At 36.4% G+C, this 15951-nt stretch overlaps 1 protein-coding gene across 2 annotated transcripts; it reads right to left on the reverse strand.

Annotated features, from left to right (window-relative positions):
* Positions 1–1495: 1495 nt before the first annotated feature.
* Positions 1496–10569, reverse strand: LOC130817878 (flavin mononucleotide hydrolase 1, chloroplatic-like). 2 transcript variants are annotated; one of them, XM_057683840.1, is made up of 7 exons: positions 10032–10567; positions 8271–8346; positions 7371–7422; positions 5368–5482; positions 5196–5266; positions 3393–3480; positions 1496–3017 (listed from the first exon to the last, which is right to left on the reverse strand). In XM_057683840.1, exons 1-7 carry the CDS (start codon positions 10268–10270, stop codon positions 2888–2890), a joined length of 771 nt encoding a protein of 256 aa, XP_057539823.1. In that variant the 5' UTR covers positions 10271–10567; the 3' UTR covers positions 1496–2887. The 2 variants fall into 2 exon arrangements, with proteins under 2 accessions (XP_057539823.1, XP_057539824.1); XM_057683841.1 differs by having other exon boundaries at positions 2719–3017; positions 5200–5266; positions 10032–10569.
* Positions 10570–15951: the final 5382 nt, after the last annotated feature.

The raw sequence follows: 15951 nt of genomic DNA on the forward strand, positions 1-15951 counted from the left end.
GGAGGGTGAAGAAGAAGATGATCCTACAAAACTATCATCTTGGCTCATTATATTAACTATTACGAAATTATAATAAGAGGGACGTGCCGAGACGCTAGCACGCCTAGACGTATCGCATTTTGGGTTATATACACTAGCGTAGTAATCATAAAGTTCTGCTAAAAGTTTTTTACAAGTTCCAACATAATTATGTACATCACTAGGCGGGCGATCTAATGATTGCTAGTAAAATCCAATTACATTAGTAAGGACTTCTGTCTTAAAACATGGGTCTAAAATGGTTGCAATTCCATAAATAAAAGGAAAATCGGTAAAATATGTCTTCTACTTATCCATCATATTTGTCGGCTTTAAATATGGGTTAGTATCATCATGCGAATGTTTAAGAAGATGATAAAAAATAGTAATACACTCACTTATTACTAAGTGAACGTTTGGTTCGTAAACATATGAAAATATCTTAGTTGCATGGTCATACGCGTCTAATATTTTATGTACACCTATAGCTAGTTCCCATATGTCATCACTTATATAGCTATCTGTACACACACTATAAAGTTGTGTTATAATTGGACGATAATTGCTTTTCTTAATAAATCGTTGGTTGAGCCCCAACGTGTAGGAGTATCTAATGTCCAATACACTTTTTTTAGTTGATACTGGTCACATAATTGCTTATATCGTCTCTTTATCTGTCCAATTTTAAGCCACTTCACTATGTCTCTAATGGGATCTAATAAATCACTTAATTGTTTTATACCTGCTTGGCAAGATACGTTTACTATATGAGCACAACAATGTACGTGTAATAATCTACCCCCAAGAATAAAACTAAATGCAGGTTCGTTATACAAAAGTTCAATGCATTTAATGTTAGCGGTTGTATTATCGATAGAACAACAAAATATCTTATCTAATAAGTTCCATTCTTTACATATCTCTACTAATCTGTATTTTATGTTTTCACCCGTATGTCGTTTAAGAGTGTTCCTCTTCTTGTTCTTCTTCTTCATCAATTTGTATTTCTCTTTCCACTTCTTCTGCATAATCGTGTAATTCTTGGTCGTACCCTTCTGGATAATTTGGTTCATAATTATAATTACTAATGGAAGGTGTTGTTGATATCGACGGAGTTGAAATGGCCTTTCTTTTGGAGCTAGAACCTCCCAATGATTTTTGCCACTTTAGTAACTTTTTTAGAGGCTTTTTTCAAAAAAGAAGACATGATAATATTGAAATAATAATAGAATTAAGAAATAAATAAATAATTAATAGACTAATTATGTAATTAACTAAATTAAGAAATAATTAAAAGACTAGTTATGTAATTAAAAGAATAATTGCGTAATTAAGTAGATAGAGTAAGTAGTGAGAGTAGGAGAAGAGATGAGTTGTAAATGAAAATGATTGAAAGTGATATATATATATATATATATATATATATATATATATATATATATATATATATATATATATATAGTAAAAATCACAACGGCTAGTTAACGACTCTTTTTCGAACGGTTCCAAAGAACCTGTGGGCCGGTTCACCCGGACCGGTTCCGGTTCCGGTTCCATGGAACCTGTGGGCCGGTTCACCCAGACCGGTTCCGGTTCCACGGAACCTGTGGTCCGGTTCCGGTTCCGGTTCCGGTTCCAGTTTCGGTTCCATGGAACCTGTGGTCCGGTTCCGACCCACGGTTCTTAGGTCCGATTCAAGCAGTTTTTTTCCGGCGGTTTCACGGTTCCGCGGTTCGGGCCGGTTCGGAACCTGTCGCGAACGGTTCCGGTTCCAGGACGGTTTCAAGCGGTTCGGTTCCGGGTAACCCGCTCCGTGGCCATCACTAGTTAGGGCCCTGATCATCACGCGAGTATATATTATATTTTTTAATAAATATTTAATTCAGTATGTATTATAAATTACATCTTCCTCCTAATATGAAAATATAAATGTATTTCATGTTTACTTACTGAACGCGTTCCATGGAGTCCTTCCTCAAGCAATTTAAGTGACAAGCGAAATCCATGAGCAAACGAACTTCCTTTCCATGGATCATTGGTTTCCAAGCTATAGCCTTGAATAGAGGTGGTAACCATGGATCATGAAGCATATGCCCGTTGAGATCAAATACCTTGCAATGATCCAAGCAAACAGATTCCTTCCCTGGGTGCTTAAACCTCCGTCTTCCTTCCCATGTGCAGCTTTCCTCATTCCTCCATGACCATAGATTTTCTAGGCTCCGGCTAGAGCAGCAGATATAAGTGTTATTGATATCAAAGCTTCAAGAACAGACGTCCAGAACAGCCTCACTTCGCATTGCTTTTTTAGGCACTCGCCAATATCCTCGGCTAACAGCAAAAGAAATTCATCAATAATCTTACGGTTGAGCCCTTTAAGTCTTGTTCGTACAGCACAAACACTGGTGACTTAAGCTGGAAAAAAAGTTGCTTCTGCAAAACGGAGCTTGCTCTAGCCTCTAAGGAAAAGAGGTATACTTTGTTGCTCACTTCCATTAACAGTAGTTGAAGATATCAAGAACACTACTGTTAAGCATCAAATATGTTCAACATAATAAAGCAGAAAGAGATCATCAGCAGGCTCAACTCTCAACTATAATGCAACAGTTGAAGTAATCATAACAAGGAGAATTGTATTCATATTTGCAAGAAGATACATTTACATGACTTCTCATCTCCAACCCCTTCCCCCACCCACCCCCATCCCCAAACAAAACATAAAAGGTAAAATCAATACCCAACAACAAAAACTATTATAGAACAAAACAATACTATTCAATGGTAACAATTTCACAAGGTAGCATCTAATAAGTTCGATTAAGAAAAGAATGGAAACTAAGCTCAAAATGTTGACATTGTATCTTGAGCTAGTCTATTCATTGTTGAGTTCTTCAACAGCAATATTGACACCAAGGCGAGATAGATCCTGGCGTAACACATCCGCACCTTTAAATTGCAATCCAATAATTCCAGCATGCACTGCTGCCTCTACATTTTTCATCCTGCCACCATATCCCCATTGCACCAAATTACACTTGTAGAATCAATTTAGACCTCATAAGCAAGTCAAGCTAGTCCTTGAACTTTCATTGATAAGACGCTTCGTATATTTTGCAATACTGAAGTATTCAACATGGAGAAGACTAAATTGCATATTTTTTAGTATACACCATGGCATACAATTTGGGGGATACATGTCTAAAATGAATGCATCAAAGAATTATACTTCAGAGTCAATTTTAATTCAAGCTTCGGTTAGGGATTGGACTTTCACCATATGACTAAATTTTAGGAGAAATAAATTTCCATGCATCACAAGACAAACACTGACCAACTAGTGGTATTAGATAAGGCAGATATATACTAATAGCAATCACCTATCATCAATGAAGATGCAGCTTCTAGGCTCCACCTCAAGGTATCTGAGGACTTCATCATAGAAAGCAGGGTCAGGCTTTTGTTTTCCTGCAGAAAAGAAAAAACAAAATTAATGTTCAGTAAAAGCCAAAGGGCTTCAGATTGATTTTCTTCCTTTTTATCCAAACGAGAGGCGCAATTCTTGTTTAGGACTGACCCATTAATAGGACGAGTTCAAGCTATATATGACTAATTTTAATATATATGTGTGATTGGTTTTAAGCTATATGCGATTGGTTTTGTGATGTAAGTTTACACTATATATTTCATTTTATCATCTACGTGTACGTTCTTAAGGCATATTTGATCATTAATTGTAAGTGATCATTATTAGGAGTACTATATAATTTTTCCACTAACAGATTATTATTCATTTAATTAAAGAAGCATGGAAGAAGTCAATAATAAGCATTATATGTTCAATTTTAAACTCTATGTGATTGATTTTATGTTATATATGATTTTAAACTGTATGTGTTTAGTTTTAAGCTATATGTGACGAACTTTTAGCTACATATGAGCGCTTTTAAACAGTATATGGTTATAGTGGGCTATCTCATATGCAGCGTCCTAATATTGAGACGGCCACATATGAAACGCGCTGAAAGAGAGGAGCAAAGGGAGAGATAAGGAAGAAAAAAAGGAAATAATGCTGGATTCATCTTCATTCAGACGGTTATTACAGGAGACAGCAGATAAATTTCCTCAATCTATGACCATTGCAAAATAAAACACTGATCACAATTGGGCTTCATAGTTCAAACAAACAGTAGATGACATAACACCGAGATAAAAGCCGTCACATTGTGATGCTATCAGATTTTTCTGCCCAACATAAAGAAATTCTGAAATATGGACCAAAAAGGAGCAGCAAATATCACAGATCAATTCAATAAGAGGAAATAAACAGAAAAATATGTTCTAAAAGATGACATGAAAGAAACGGAGGAACAACATTGAAAGACGACATGAAACCGCAAGCATGATCTAAAAATTTATTTTAGGAAACTCGAAATAAAATCTACTTTAGTACCAGTTCAAAGGAATTGGCATAGGTGCCAATGCTTAATCCTAGATCTTGTTTACTGCCCGAGAGGGCCCCGTTTGGTAGGTGGTAATAAACGGTGGTAATGAGAATGAAAATTAGTGTAATTTTGGTTGAAACATCTTTTGACTTCCTTGATGGCCATGCTTATCCAACTTCAATCATCTCATTTTCTTCATAAAAATTCATTCTAATGCATTACTATTGGAAGAGGGGTATTAGGTGGTAATGGAAATTTATAAACAAAATTTTTTTTTTTTGTGATCAAAGTTTCATCACCATGGAAATGACATAAAACTTTCGATGAAATTTTAGACTATAAATCATTCCCATTACCACCATTTAGTACCACTAACCAAACGGGCCATAAAGGATTGAATAGTTGACCCGACTACAGCCACAATGCTATACATAACAGTTAACAAAGCATAGCTTTGATAATTATAATATGAAAAGTGGAAATCATCAAATACACATATGTTACATCTTAATACTCCGGTGAACTTAACAAATGTGACTTCTTTTAGGCTTGGAGTTTGTTTAATAGTGTAATGCAATGCAGTTAAATTAGCTAAAGCCACCATAAAGAAAAATAGGAACCAAATCTAAAATCAGACAGATAATTTGAAAATCCCAAACAGAAATTTCAGTAATCTATTATACAATGAAAAAGGGAAACTGCATGGCCATCAACCACAGAAATGGAAGTACAATGTACCTACTTTACAGGAGCAAAATGTCCAAGACAAGTAATTTGATAAATTCAACTTGTCCTCAATCATTTGATACCTGTTACAATTCATTAATGATCAAATAACACAAGCGAATGAAAGGAAGATTACATTTAAAAAGATATAGAATTACTATATATGAAAGGCATGAAGAACTACCAGACTGGATAATTTGTAAAAGTGTGCATTTCATAGTTGTTAATTTTTAAAGCACAAAGCAGTTCTTCAACACCATCCAGAAAGGAATATCCTCTTTTGATGCAAGTTTTAAGGCCTACAAACAAATTTAAGGTTTCAGCATTAACGAATAGCTTAGTATCACATATTCATGCTAGAAATCCTAGAAAACTAACAAATAAACAACAGAAGAGGGGAAGACCAAAAGTGAAGTTGTAAAAGTAGCAATAGATAAGTATAATGAAATGTATATTTTGCATGCTTGGCGCATTAAAAATGCAGTCTATCACTCAATTTAAAAATCACAGAACCAAAAAATAAAGACAGAGAAAACCTTTGTGACATAAATACAGAAAGACAATTAAAAATTTATCATCACTAATCACATTGTCATACAACTATAAAGTCAACAATCCAACTCATCTGGCTAGAATCTTCGGACAAAACTGATAAATTTGTTAACGTGGCTTGTACACAACAAGACGCGCCATAAAAGGAGAGTTGACTGCACATATATCCGATAAGGTTCCATCCTAAACCAATTGGTAATAGGATGAGTAGCCCATCAAGCTTATATATTAGACAACCTCTCTCTAACTTTTCAATATGGTATCACATGTGGGTTATTTTCCAAAACTCCCCCTCACATGTGAGCCCATTTTTTTAATTTAGCGGGAAAACCATTCTTTTCAAACCTGCAAATTGTTTTTTTATGGAAGACCGATTTTTTGTTTCTAGTTGATCGGAAACCGCCGGCTCTGATACTATGATAAATTCGTTAACGGGCTTGTAAATAACAAGACCCGCATAAGAGGATAGTTGACTACACATAAATCTGATGAGATTCCATCCTAAACCAATTTGGTAATAGGAGGAGTAGCCCATCAAGCTTATATGTTAGCAAATCTCTCTCTAATTTTTTGATGTGGGATCACATGTGGGTTCTTTTCCAACAAAAACACCATCTCTTCACTGATATTCCCTCGTCCCCATGAGTTTGCACGATATACTATATCAGGGTACCCCTTTAAGTTTTCCCCTTCATCCATTTACTAATGCGTGTCACTATTTCCTCTTTATCTCTCTCCTCTCACTTGCTTTTCACCACATGCTTTTCCCTTCAAAAATTCACCTAAAAGACATTACCTGCATCGTAAAGGTGTAAAAACAACCGCATTTTAGGTTATTGCAAGTGATATCTCATGGCTTAGGCCGATACAGCCGCTTCATCTCTGCTACCACAACCGTATTTTTGTACTATGCTCCCAATGGAGCATACTTATAGGAGTATTGAAAGAATGACTAGGATCTTCATGTTTCCAGGTGTAATACTTGTCCAGTGACCACTCAGGCCCTTACTCTTAGACATATATTACAAAATTAGACTGCACACAGATATTAGGGTCATGATTGCTTAATGTTCCAAGAAAACACCACTAAACTTTGTTTTCAAGTATACACAGTATAGCAGGCTTGGTCCCTCTTTCAAACAGTTGCTCATAATAACCCTACACTAAAAATTACATTTTACCTGAAAAAATTAAATCAATGTCACTTCTTCATAAATAAAAGTGTCCATGTATTCTCATATAAGTTTCAGAAACCAACATTATACATGGGCTCCTTGAGCCATGAAGAAATATCTTTAAAATCATCATCTTTAGAGTTTAGAGCATAAATTACAGTTCATATTTTATAATTCTGTGAACTGATATTGACATGGCAGAAAAGATATTAAAATCTACAAACTATCTAAGATAGATCACGTTTCTCCGTGGAAAAGTGAAATTGGCTCAAATTGTAGGTAGCCCGCAGCAAGTTAAAAAAAACTCATGGTCCATGGACAAAACGTTTTTATAGAACAATTCCCAAGAAACAGTGGCTATACATTGTCATACTTCAGAATTTTTTTGCAATGCCTCATCCACAAAAGTAAAGGAAAGGAAATAAAAAAATTACATCTTCAATAAGACAGTTCCACTTACCTTGAAGATCAAAGTGTCTTCCATCTTTGAAGAACTTTCTAGCTAATTCATCCTGCATATATCAAACTAACAATTCTTTGAAGAAGGTGATAATTAAACTAACAATCTCTACTAAAATTTGGAACCAATGGTACACAGTTTTTTATTTAAAGTCCAAAAAATAATGCCAAATAGTAATAGTAATATAATTTTCAAAAAGATAAGATAGGATAAAAATGAAAAAATAAATAAATAATAATAGTTGAAGTTGAAACATAACAAATCCGAATCCCCACTTCTGTTATTTGAAGTTTTCAATGCTATTAGTTTGATGTTGCCCTAAATTCTAATTCAAGAGCACTTTTGATTTTTTTTATTTTTTTGACCTTTCTACTATATCACTATAATCTTAACATTTACTTTTAAGAAACAAATATTGTCTGCTCGAACTCACCACTACTACATAAAGTCACATTGGAATTTGGAGCAATGCTAAAAGCCTGAACTTGTATGAGATAAACATGCAAGCAATTTTAAAGCTTTCGATGAACACAGACACAAGTATTAATGTACTGTTTTGTTTTATTTGCAGTAAAATAGGATCCTTGTGTTCAATTTTATTTTTATCTCTTTCCCTCTATTTTTATCTGCTGACGCGGTTTCGTTTGTTACTATTTTATTGCTAGTTATAGCATTTTTTCTGTTTATGGGAAGCTTCCTAGCATATTTTTGTGGTGGGTGTAAAGCTAGGGATTGGCAGCTCAGTATTCCAGGTGACTTAGGCTGTGCCATTTCATCATAGAAAGAACAAGAATGTAAAGCTATATTCAATGTTTCACATGAAGCATAAAAATAATAGAGTGATAATTATATGTTTTACAAGCAGATGATGCAGTCATATTTAGGCATTCACATGCATACCTCATCAATTAATCCCTTCTCGAATTCATTCCAGGCAGTTGGATGCTTGCACTCCAGCAATTCCTTCATGGACATGCTAAGCATAGCATGGAACAACACATTATTTATGATAGGATCCAACTTCAAATGAATATTAATCAAGCAAATAAAAGACATCATTTTCAACTCTTAACTAGTTATTTAGGTCAGCAGAGTTGTTTTGTAAATGGAAAAACACGAACAATAAGGAGAAGAGTTTTATCAGTAATCTCCAGTTGAGATAAAAGACTAACATTCAGAACTCAAAGACTAAACCAGACTATCCTATAAGCTACACCCAAATATATCTTCTAGTAATTTCATCAGATGACTACACCAGCTCATGATATAGCATAGGGAAAAACTGTTTTGCAATTTCTTTTGATTTTAGAGTTTAGACGATGTCATGAAAATAATTGAGTTTCTTCTAGCTCAATAAAGTCGATAGACTAACAAGTGTACAAAATAACAAAAACGAGCCATGAAAAAATGATTTAAAACCAGCCCTAGTGAACTCTTTCATATACAATCCCACCTCCGAATAACAATTGAAACTCTCATAACACGAGGCACTAAATCATGCTACCACTACATACTAAAATTGTTGTAGTTCTGCCTTGAGTGTAAGGTGACAAGAAGATTGTGTTGAGGCGAGATGAGTCAAGATGGACTTGCTTGGGCAAAGCAAGTAATAATGGGATTCGTATGCATGGAATAGAGGCCCATTTCTCAAGCAAACAATCTGTACGCACAGTAGATTCTTCGGTTTCAAGATTTCTATTAGATTATAACTAACCTAAATAATTAGGGAACGTTTAGTATAAATAGAACTCATTAGCCATCAGATTATATGTACCACAAAATATTGGATCTTAGTAAGCTACAAGAATCCCTAGCCTCAACACCTTAATTCTAGTAATCTCTTTCTATTGTAATTCTTCTTTTATGAGCTCTTACGTCAATAACTCCAAGTTTTGATCATCTAATACAAGAAGGCCACCAAGGAGGGACATAGCACAAGTTCATAATCTTACATATTACATTCTAGTATTTAATATCCTTGGCTCATATATTGAATCCGCAACATTGCTCCTCATTGGACAACCAAGTAATTGCCGCTTACTTCAAATGCTCTCGACTATGCCTATATGATTACTCTTGGCTTCATTCTCACACCCACCTAATATCCTCATCTATTTCATCACAAATTTAATTGCAGAAAGAATCTGTTAAAGCACAAGATCACCAATTGTTTCCAATTATGAAAACAGTAAACATTACATGATTATCATCTCCCATATGAATTAGTGTCTCAGGCTCTCAGCCAAGTTTCACCATTCCAATAATCAGAAAGAAAAAACCATTCAAGATTTAATATCCTAAAATTAAACAGAAGCATATAATCACAAGTACAATGCTACAAATAATCATCAGAAAATTTCAAGGAGATTGTGACCCCCAAATCTTAGTTTTAATTATAAAAAAAATAAAAAATAAAAAAAAGAAAACACCACAACCAAACCAAGACAATTTTAAACCATTTCAGAATCCAATTTTTTTCAGCAATTTCATTTTTAAGGCTAAAGCTTCAATTTCTACAAAAATACATACAGGAGTATGATAAGATCTTCAGTCAACCTAACTCAAATAATCAACAATTAAAACAGATTAAAGTTCTAATCTTTTCCTAAAGGTAAAACCTTAATCATAACATAATAAGCATAAGGATGAGATACAAATTACCCAAAAAAAGCGGGGATATCATGGTAAAACGGGTCACGTACAATAGTATCCATAACATCAAATAACAAAATAGGCAATCTCCTCTTCTCCATTGGAGCATCAATAGTCATAGATGAGTCAACTGGTGTGGTAAAATTGTTGGTATCATTCATGATGGTGAAACTTCTGGGGTTTAATTTTGGTGGGTCTAGAGACATATTTAAAGGGAAAGAAATTGTGGGTTTAAAGAGAAGGACCATCTTATTGAGAATTTAATTTTTGTGTATGAAATTGGGTCAACTTTCAAACGTGCAACTGAAAGAAATCAGATTTGGTTAGAAAAAACTGCGTGAAACTGAAATCAAATCGAATCCAATCGAATCAAATCTGCCTTCAATTGATCAATTTTAGGTGTAGAAAAACTAGAATTGGCGCCTCAAATGCCTGCTGATAGAAGATACTCTTATGAAGTAGAGACTAGAGTATATCAATCAATATTCAAGAGTTCAAGAAAAAGTGTAACTCATGATTCACGAGCAAGGTATCATAGGTATCATAGGTATCATATTTGGAATTTTAATTTGGATTAATGAATCACATAACTATAATATAATATAATATAATTTTAGAATAATATAATTGAATTAATCGAATCATTAATTGAATTGTAGAATAATATAATTTTACAAAATAACTATTGATAAATCACATAAAATTGAATCACTAATTAAATTGTAAAATAATACGATTTTACAAAAGAACTAAAATTTTATAAATATAACTGTTAAAATTACTTAATATTCACACATTGAAAATCTTACAAGTAAACATACAATTGTTAATTTTATAATGTTAAATTATAGAACATTTATAGATTTTACACATTATTAAGAATCTTTTCCCATATTATGGCTAAAAAAAAAATAATTCTCACTTTGCATTATGTGGGAAAGTATTTTCCACAATACCGTCCACGTGGAAATTTATTTTTTTTTTTAAATTTTTCAGACAAAACCGCCACTTGAGATGGCGGTTTGCTGTTGCCGCCATCTAAAGTGGCGGTTTGGTCCCTGGTAAACCGCCACTTCATGTGGCGGTTTGCTTGTGGCCTGAATTTTTTTTCTTTCATTTTAAAATAGTGAACGCAACATGCATTAAACTAGTTCAATACCATCTATTCCATAATAATCAATTACGAACCGGCTTGATTTGAAAAAATTAATTTTGAAAATAATGCAAAGATATATTACAATTATGGAAAGTCATACAAGAAGTTCAAGTCATATAAGAATATACAAAATTTTTCAAACTACAACCCCCGACCCCTTTTGTTTTGCGCACCCGTGGATGATGATGGTGTGAACTCGTCAACCTCCGCAATGACATTAAGAGCAGGAGCTCGTCGTTGACTAGCACGCTGATATGTGATGATCCTTTGCGGAGGCGATGGATGTGGAGGAGGAGTGGTGATGGAAGTTGGAGGAACGAATGGCGACATAGTACCGGATGACGATGGCGATCTGGAAGACCGACCTCGAGTAGATGAACGCTGGCGACCTCGTGTGGACCGAGAACTGGATCCTCCAGAAGAGCTACCTCTATGGGCTGAACTCCTTGGAGAAGGAGTGTGAAATGTGTCATCTACCTCGCCAATGACGGGTGGAGTCGGTATGAGGTACTCATACGCCGCCTAACTCAATGCATCGGCCAATGACGCGTTGATGGAGCCTAAGGTCTGAGAACATAGCCGATACCCCACATAAACCGGCGATGTAGCGGCCCCTTGAATCGTGTCATTGCACTGTATGAGCACCGATCGGATACGCTCAGCCTGTATGTTATCATTATGTTGTTAAAAGACTGACATTAAAGTATTACTATATGTTATGAGTGTTGAAAGAAGACGTACCAGTAACGTAGTTGTCGGATAGTAATGTGATCTTGGCTGCGCAAATGCGGTGTTCGTTAGGCGTAATATGGAGATACGCCTGTACCAACTCATGTACATGCCAGTACTATGACCTGTGAACTTATCTCCTCGAACCAAACAAGATGCTCGGTCATTCCACGCATCTATGTGCGATCTATGTCGTAGGACGTAGTTCTTGTCCCCAGTCCTTCGATCGATCGCATGTAGTTGAGGTTGGGTGTCACAGGCATGCGGAATAACCTGCTCCAAACCGAATTGACGCATAACACGATCCGGGAGGTGTAGCTCAACGATGTCAAAACAAATAAGTGGATAACGTGATCTCCAAATCTCGTGGCCCGATGTACATATGTGTGGCAGAGCGTCCATCTTAGTCGCTGTGTAAGGCTGCCAACTGTGAGGTGGAAGGTATGAGTCTCCGGCCTCCACCTCTCCACCAATGCAGTGATAAGAGCTCGATCGAGCTCTAAGCCCCCGCCCAACAACCTATGAATGTATCTGAAACCAGCTAGTTCGACTACCTCTAATACCCTATCATCCACCTCCCACTGTAATGTACTCGCTTGGTAGTGCTGACGAGTAACTAATTGGGCAGTGGAGCCCTCCCACGCAGCTACGCTCCTGTGTGTCATCTGAAGCGTAAGCACTGATGGATCAACTGGGTCAGGCATCGCCATGATCGCCGTTACGTGTTTTTCATCGCCAATTCAACATGTTTTTCAATGGGATAATGATCTTTCATGTGATATCCCTACCAATTTACTACCAATTTGCAACCAATATCATGACTTCCTCACCCCAATACACTATAACGGGAAGTATAAATTTGAATACAAGAATTTGTGATACTAAGGTATTAGAACACTTATTATAAGGTTCATTTCAAATATAAAAGCTAAAAATACCATGAATATATACAAAAACCATTGAACTAACCCTACAAAGTAATAAACTTTCATTGAAGCATTTCATCAAACACTTTATATGCATATAAAACAAATCCTAAAATTCAACTACAAATGTGTAAAATGTAAGCTTAAATCATGAAAACAATAAAATGTAACCAACAATTAACGTTTTTATAACTTCAATTCAAAACAACAATGAATAAAAAAACAATTTGCATATTGAAAAAACTAAGGGTTTTATTCATACCTTAAATGAGGATGAAAATGAATTAGTACACAAGGAGAAGAAGGGAATGTAGTTGATTAGTTTAGTTGAATGAGAGGAATTGTAAATTTGAAGTAAATGAGAGTGAAGAAATTTTTTTTTAGGGTGATACCGGCAGCAGCAAGAAGGAAGAAGAGCAAAATGAAATGCAAATGTCGAAGCTGCTGTTTTGTACTGCTATAAAACTGCCACTTCAAGTGGCGGTTTACTAATTTTTTTTTTAAATAAAAATCTGATGTTTTGTACTGCTACAAAACCGCCACTTCAAGTGGCGGTTTGGTAGCAGTACAAAGCAGCCAGAATGTCGTGAGTTTTCATTCATTCCATTCCATTCTTAGTTGCTGCTGGTTTTGCTAAAAAAAAATTCTTCACTCTCATTTACTTCAAATTTACAATTCCTCTCATTCAACTAAGCTAATCAACTACATTCCCATCTTCTCCTTGTGTACTAGTTCATTTTCATCCTCATTTAAGGTATGAATAAAACCCTAATTTTTGTTCAATATGCAAATTGTTTTTTTTGTTCATTATTGTTTGAATTGAAGTTATAAAAACGTTAATTGTTTGTTACATTCTATTGTTTTCATGATTTAAGCTTACGTTTTACACATTTGTAGTTGAATTTTAGGATTTGTTTTGTATGCATATAAAGTGTTTGATGAAATGCTTCAATGAAAGTTTATTACTTTGTAGGGTTAGTTTAATGGTTTTTGTATATATTCATGGTATTTTTAGCTTTTATATTTGAAATGAACCTTATAATAAGTGTTCTAATACCTTAGTATCACAAATTCTTGTATTCAAATTTACACTTCCCGTTATAGTGTATTGGGGTGAGGAAGTCATGATATTGGTTGCAAATTGGTAGCAAATTGGTGGAGATATCACATGAAAGATCATTATCCCATTGAAAAACATGTTGAATTGGTTGCAAATTTGGATAATGCGAGGGAAGTCATGATATTTTTATGATTTTTATAACACTTATGGCGATGAAAAACACGTAACAGCGATCATGGCGATGCCGGGCCCAGTTGATCCATCAGTGCTTACGCTTCAGGCGGCACACAGGAGCGTAGCTGCATGGGAGGGCTCCACTGCCCAATTAGTTACTCGTCAGCACTACCAGGCGAGTACGTTACGGTGGGAGGTGGATGACAGGGTATTAGACGTAGTCGAGCTAGCTGGTTTCAGATACATTCACCGGTTGTTGGGCGGGGGCTTAGAGCTCGATCGAGTTCTTATCACTGCATTGGTGGAGAGGTGGAGGCCGGAGACACATACCTTCCACCTCACAGTTGGCGAGGCAACGATCACGTTGCAAGATGTGGCAGTTATCATGGGACTGCCGGTTGAAGGACAAGCAGTCATTGGTCATGGGGAGGGAAATTGGCCAGCATTAGTACATGAGCTGCTAGGGGTTTGGCCGGAAAACCCTCAAGACCCCTCACAGCCGAAGATCATCGTTGGATCGTCATTGAAGCTGACTTGGCTTCGACAGCATTTTAGCGCGCTTGAGGATGATGCAGATGCTGTGACGGTTGACAGACATGCCCGAGCTTACATCTTGTACCTGTTTGGATGCATCTTGTTTCCGGACAAGAGCGGCGACTCGGTACAGTTGATCTATCTCCCTCTACTGGGAGACTTGGAGCGCGTAGATGAGTACAGTTGGGGAAGTGCTACCCTAGCGTATCTGTATCGTAACTTATGTCGAGCATCTCGTAAGGGTGCCAAGGACATGGGTGGATGCTTGATGTTGTTACAGATATGGTCATGGGAGCACATTCATATAAGGAGGCCCATTATTCGGACGGTTCGACGGGATGGGCAACATGATCAGGAAGATGACGCGGATGATTTTGAACCGATATTAGGGTCACAGCATCGGCGCGAGATGGATCCTTTAGCAGTAAGGTAGCAACACTCAATTCACTATTCAAATTCATAATTTCACTATTTTATGATAGATGAAAATGTTAATCAATGTTTATTTGTTTGCAGCTGGCTTCGCGTATATCTTTTGAGATCCCACTCCCCACATACTCTCGTCTACTACAGGGACGCACTAGATCGACAACGGGACGAGCAGGTTAGTAACATTTACTATTTGTATTAGTTATGAATAAATTGTATACATTACTAAGCATATTGATTTCTATTACAGATGACATGGCAGCCTTACACAGCGGCTAAGATGGAAGCTCTACCGCACATATGTACATCGCGCCACGAGATTTGGAGATCGCGTTGTCCTCTTATTTGCTTTGACATCGTCGAGCTACATCTCCCGGATCGTGTCATGCGTCAATTCGGTTTGGAGCAGGTAATTCCGCAAGCCTGTGACACCCAACCTCAAGTACATGCGATCGATCGGAGGACTGGGGACAAGAACTACCTCGTACGACATAGATCGCATGTAGATGCGTGGAACGACCGAGCATCTACATTGGTTGGAGGAGATAACTTCACAGGTCATAGCTCTGCTATGTACATGAGTTGGTACAGGCGCATCTCCATATTACGCCTAACGAACACCGCATTTGCGCAGCCAGGATCACATTACCATCCGACATCTACGTTACTGGTACGTTTTCTTTCAACACTCATAACAAATAGTAATAGTTTTAAGTAACTCTTTTAACAATATAATGATAACAAACAGGCTGAGCGCATCCAATCGGTACTCATACAATGTAATGACACGATTCAAGGGGCCGCTACATCGCCAGTTGACGTGGGGTATCGGCTCCATTAACACGTCGTTGACCGATGCATTGAGTCAGGCGGGTTATGAGTACCTCATACCGACTCCACCCGTCATTGGCGAGGTAGATG

Source organism: Amaranthus tricolor, chromosome 7 (genome assembly GCF_026212465.1).
Source record: "Amaranthus tricolor cultivar Red isolate AtriRed21 chromosome 7, ASM2621246v1, whole genome shotgun sequence".
Taxonomy (NCBI): Eukaryota; Viridiplantae; Streptophyta; class Magnoliopsida; order Caryophyllales; family Amaranthaceae; genus Amaranthus; species Amaranthus tricolor.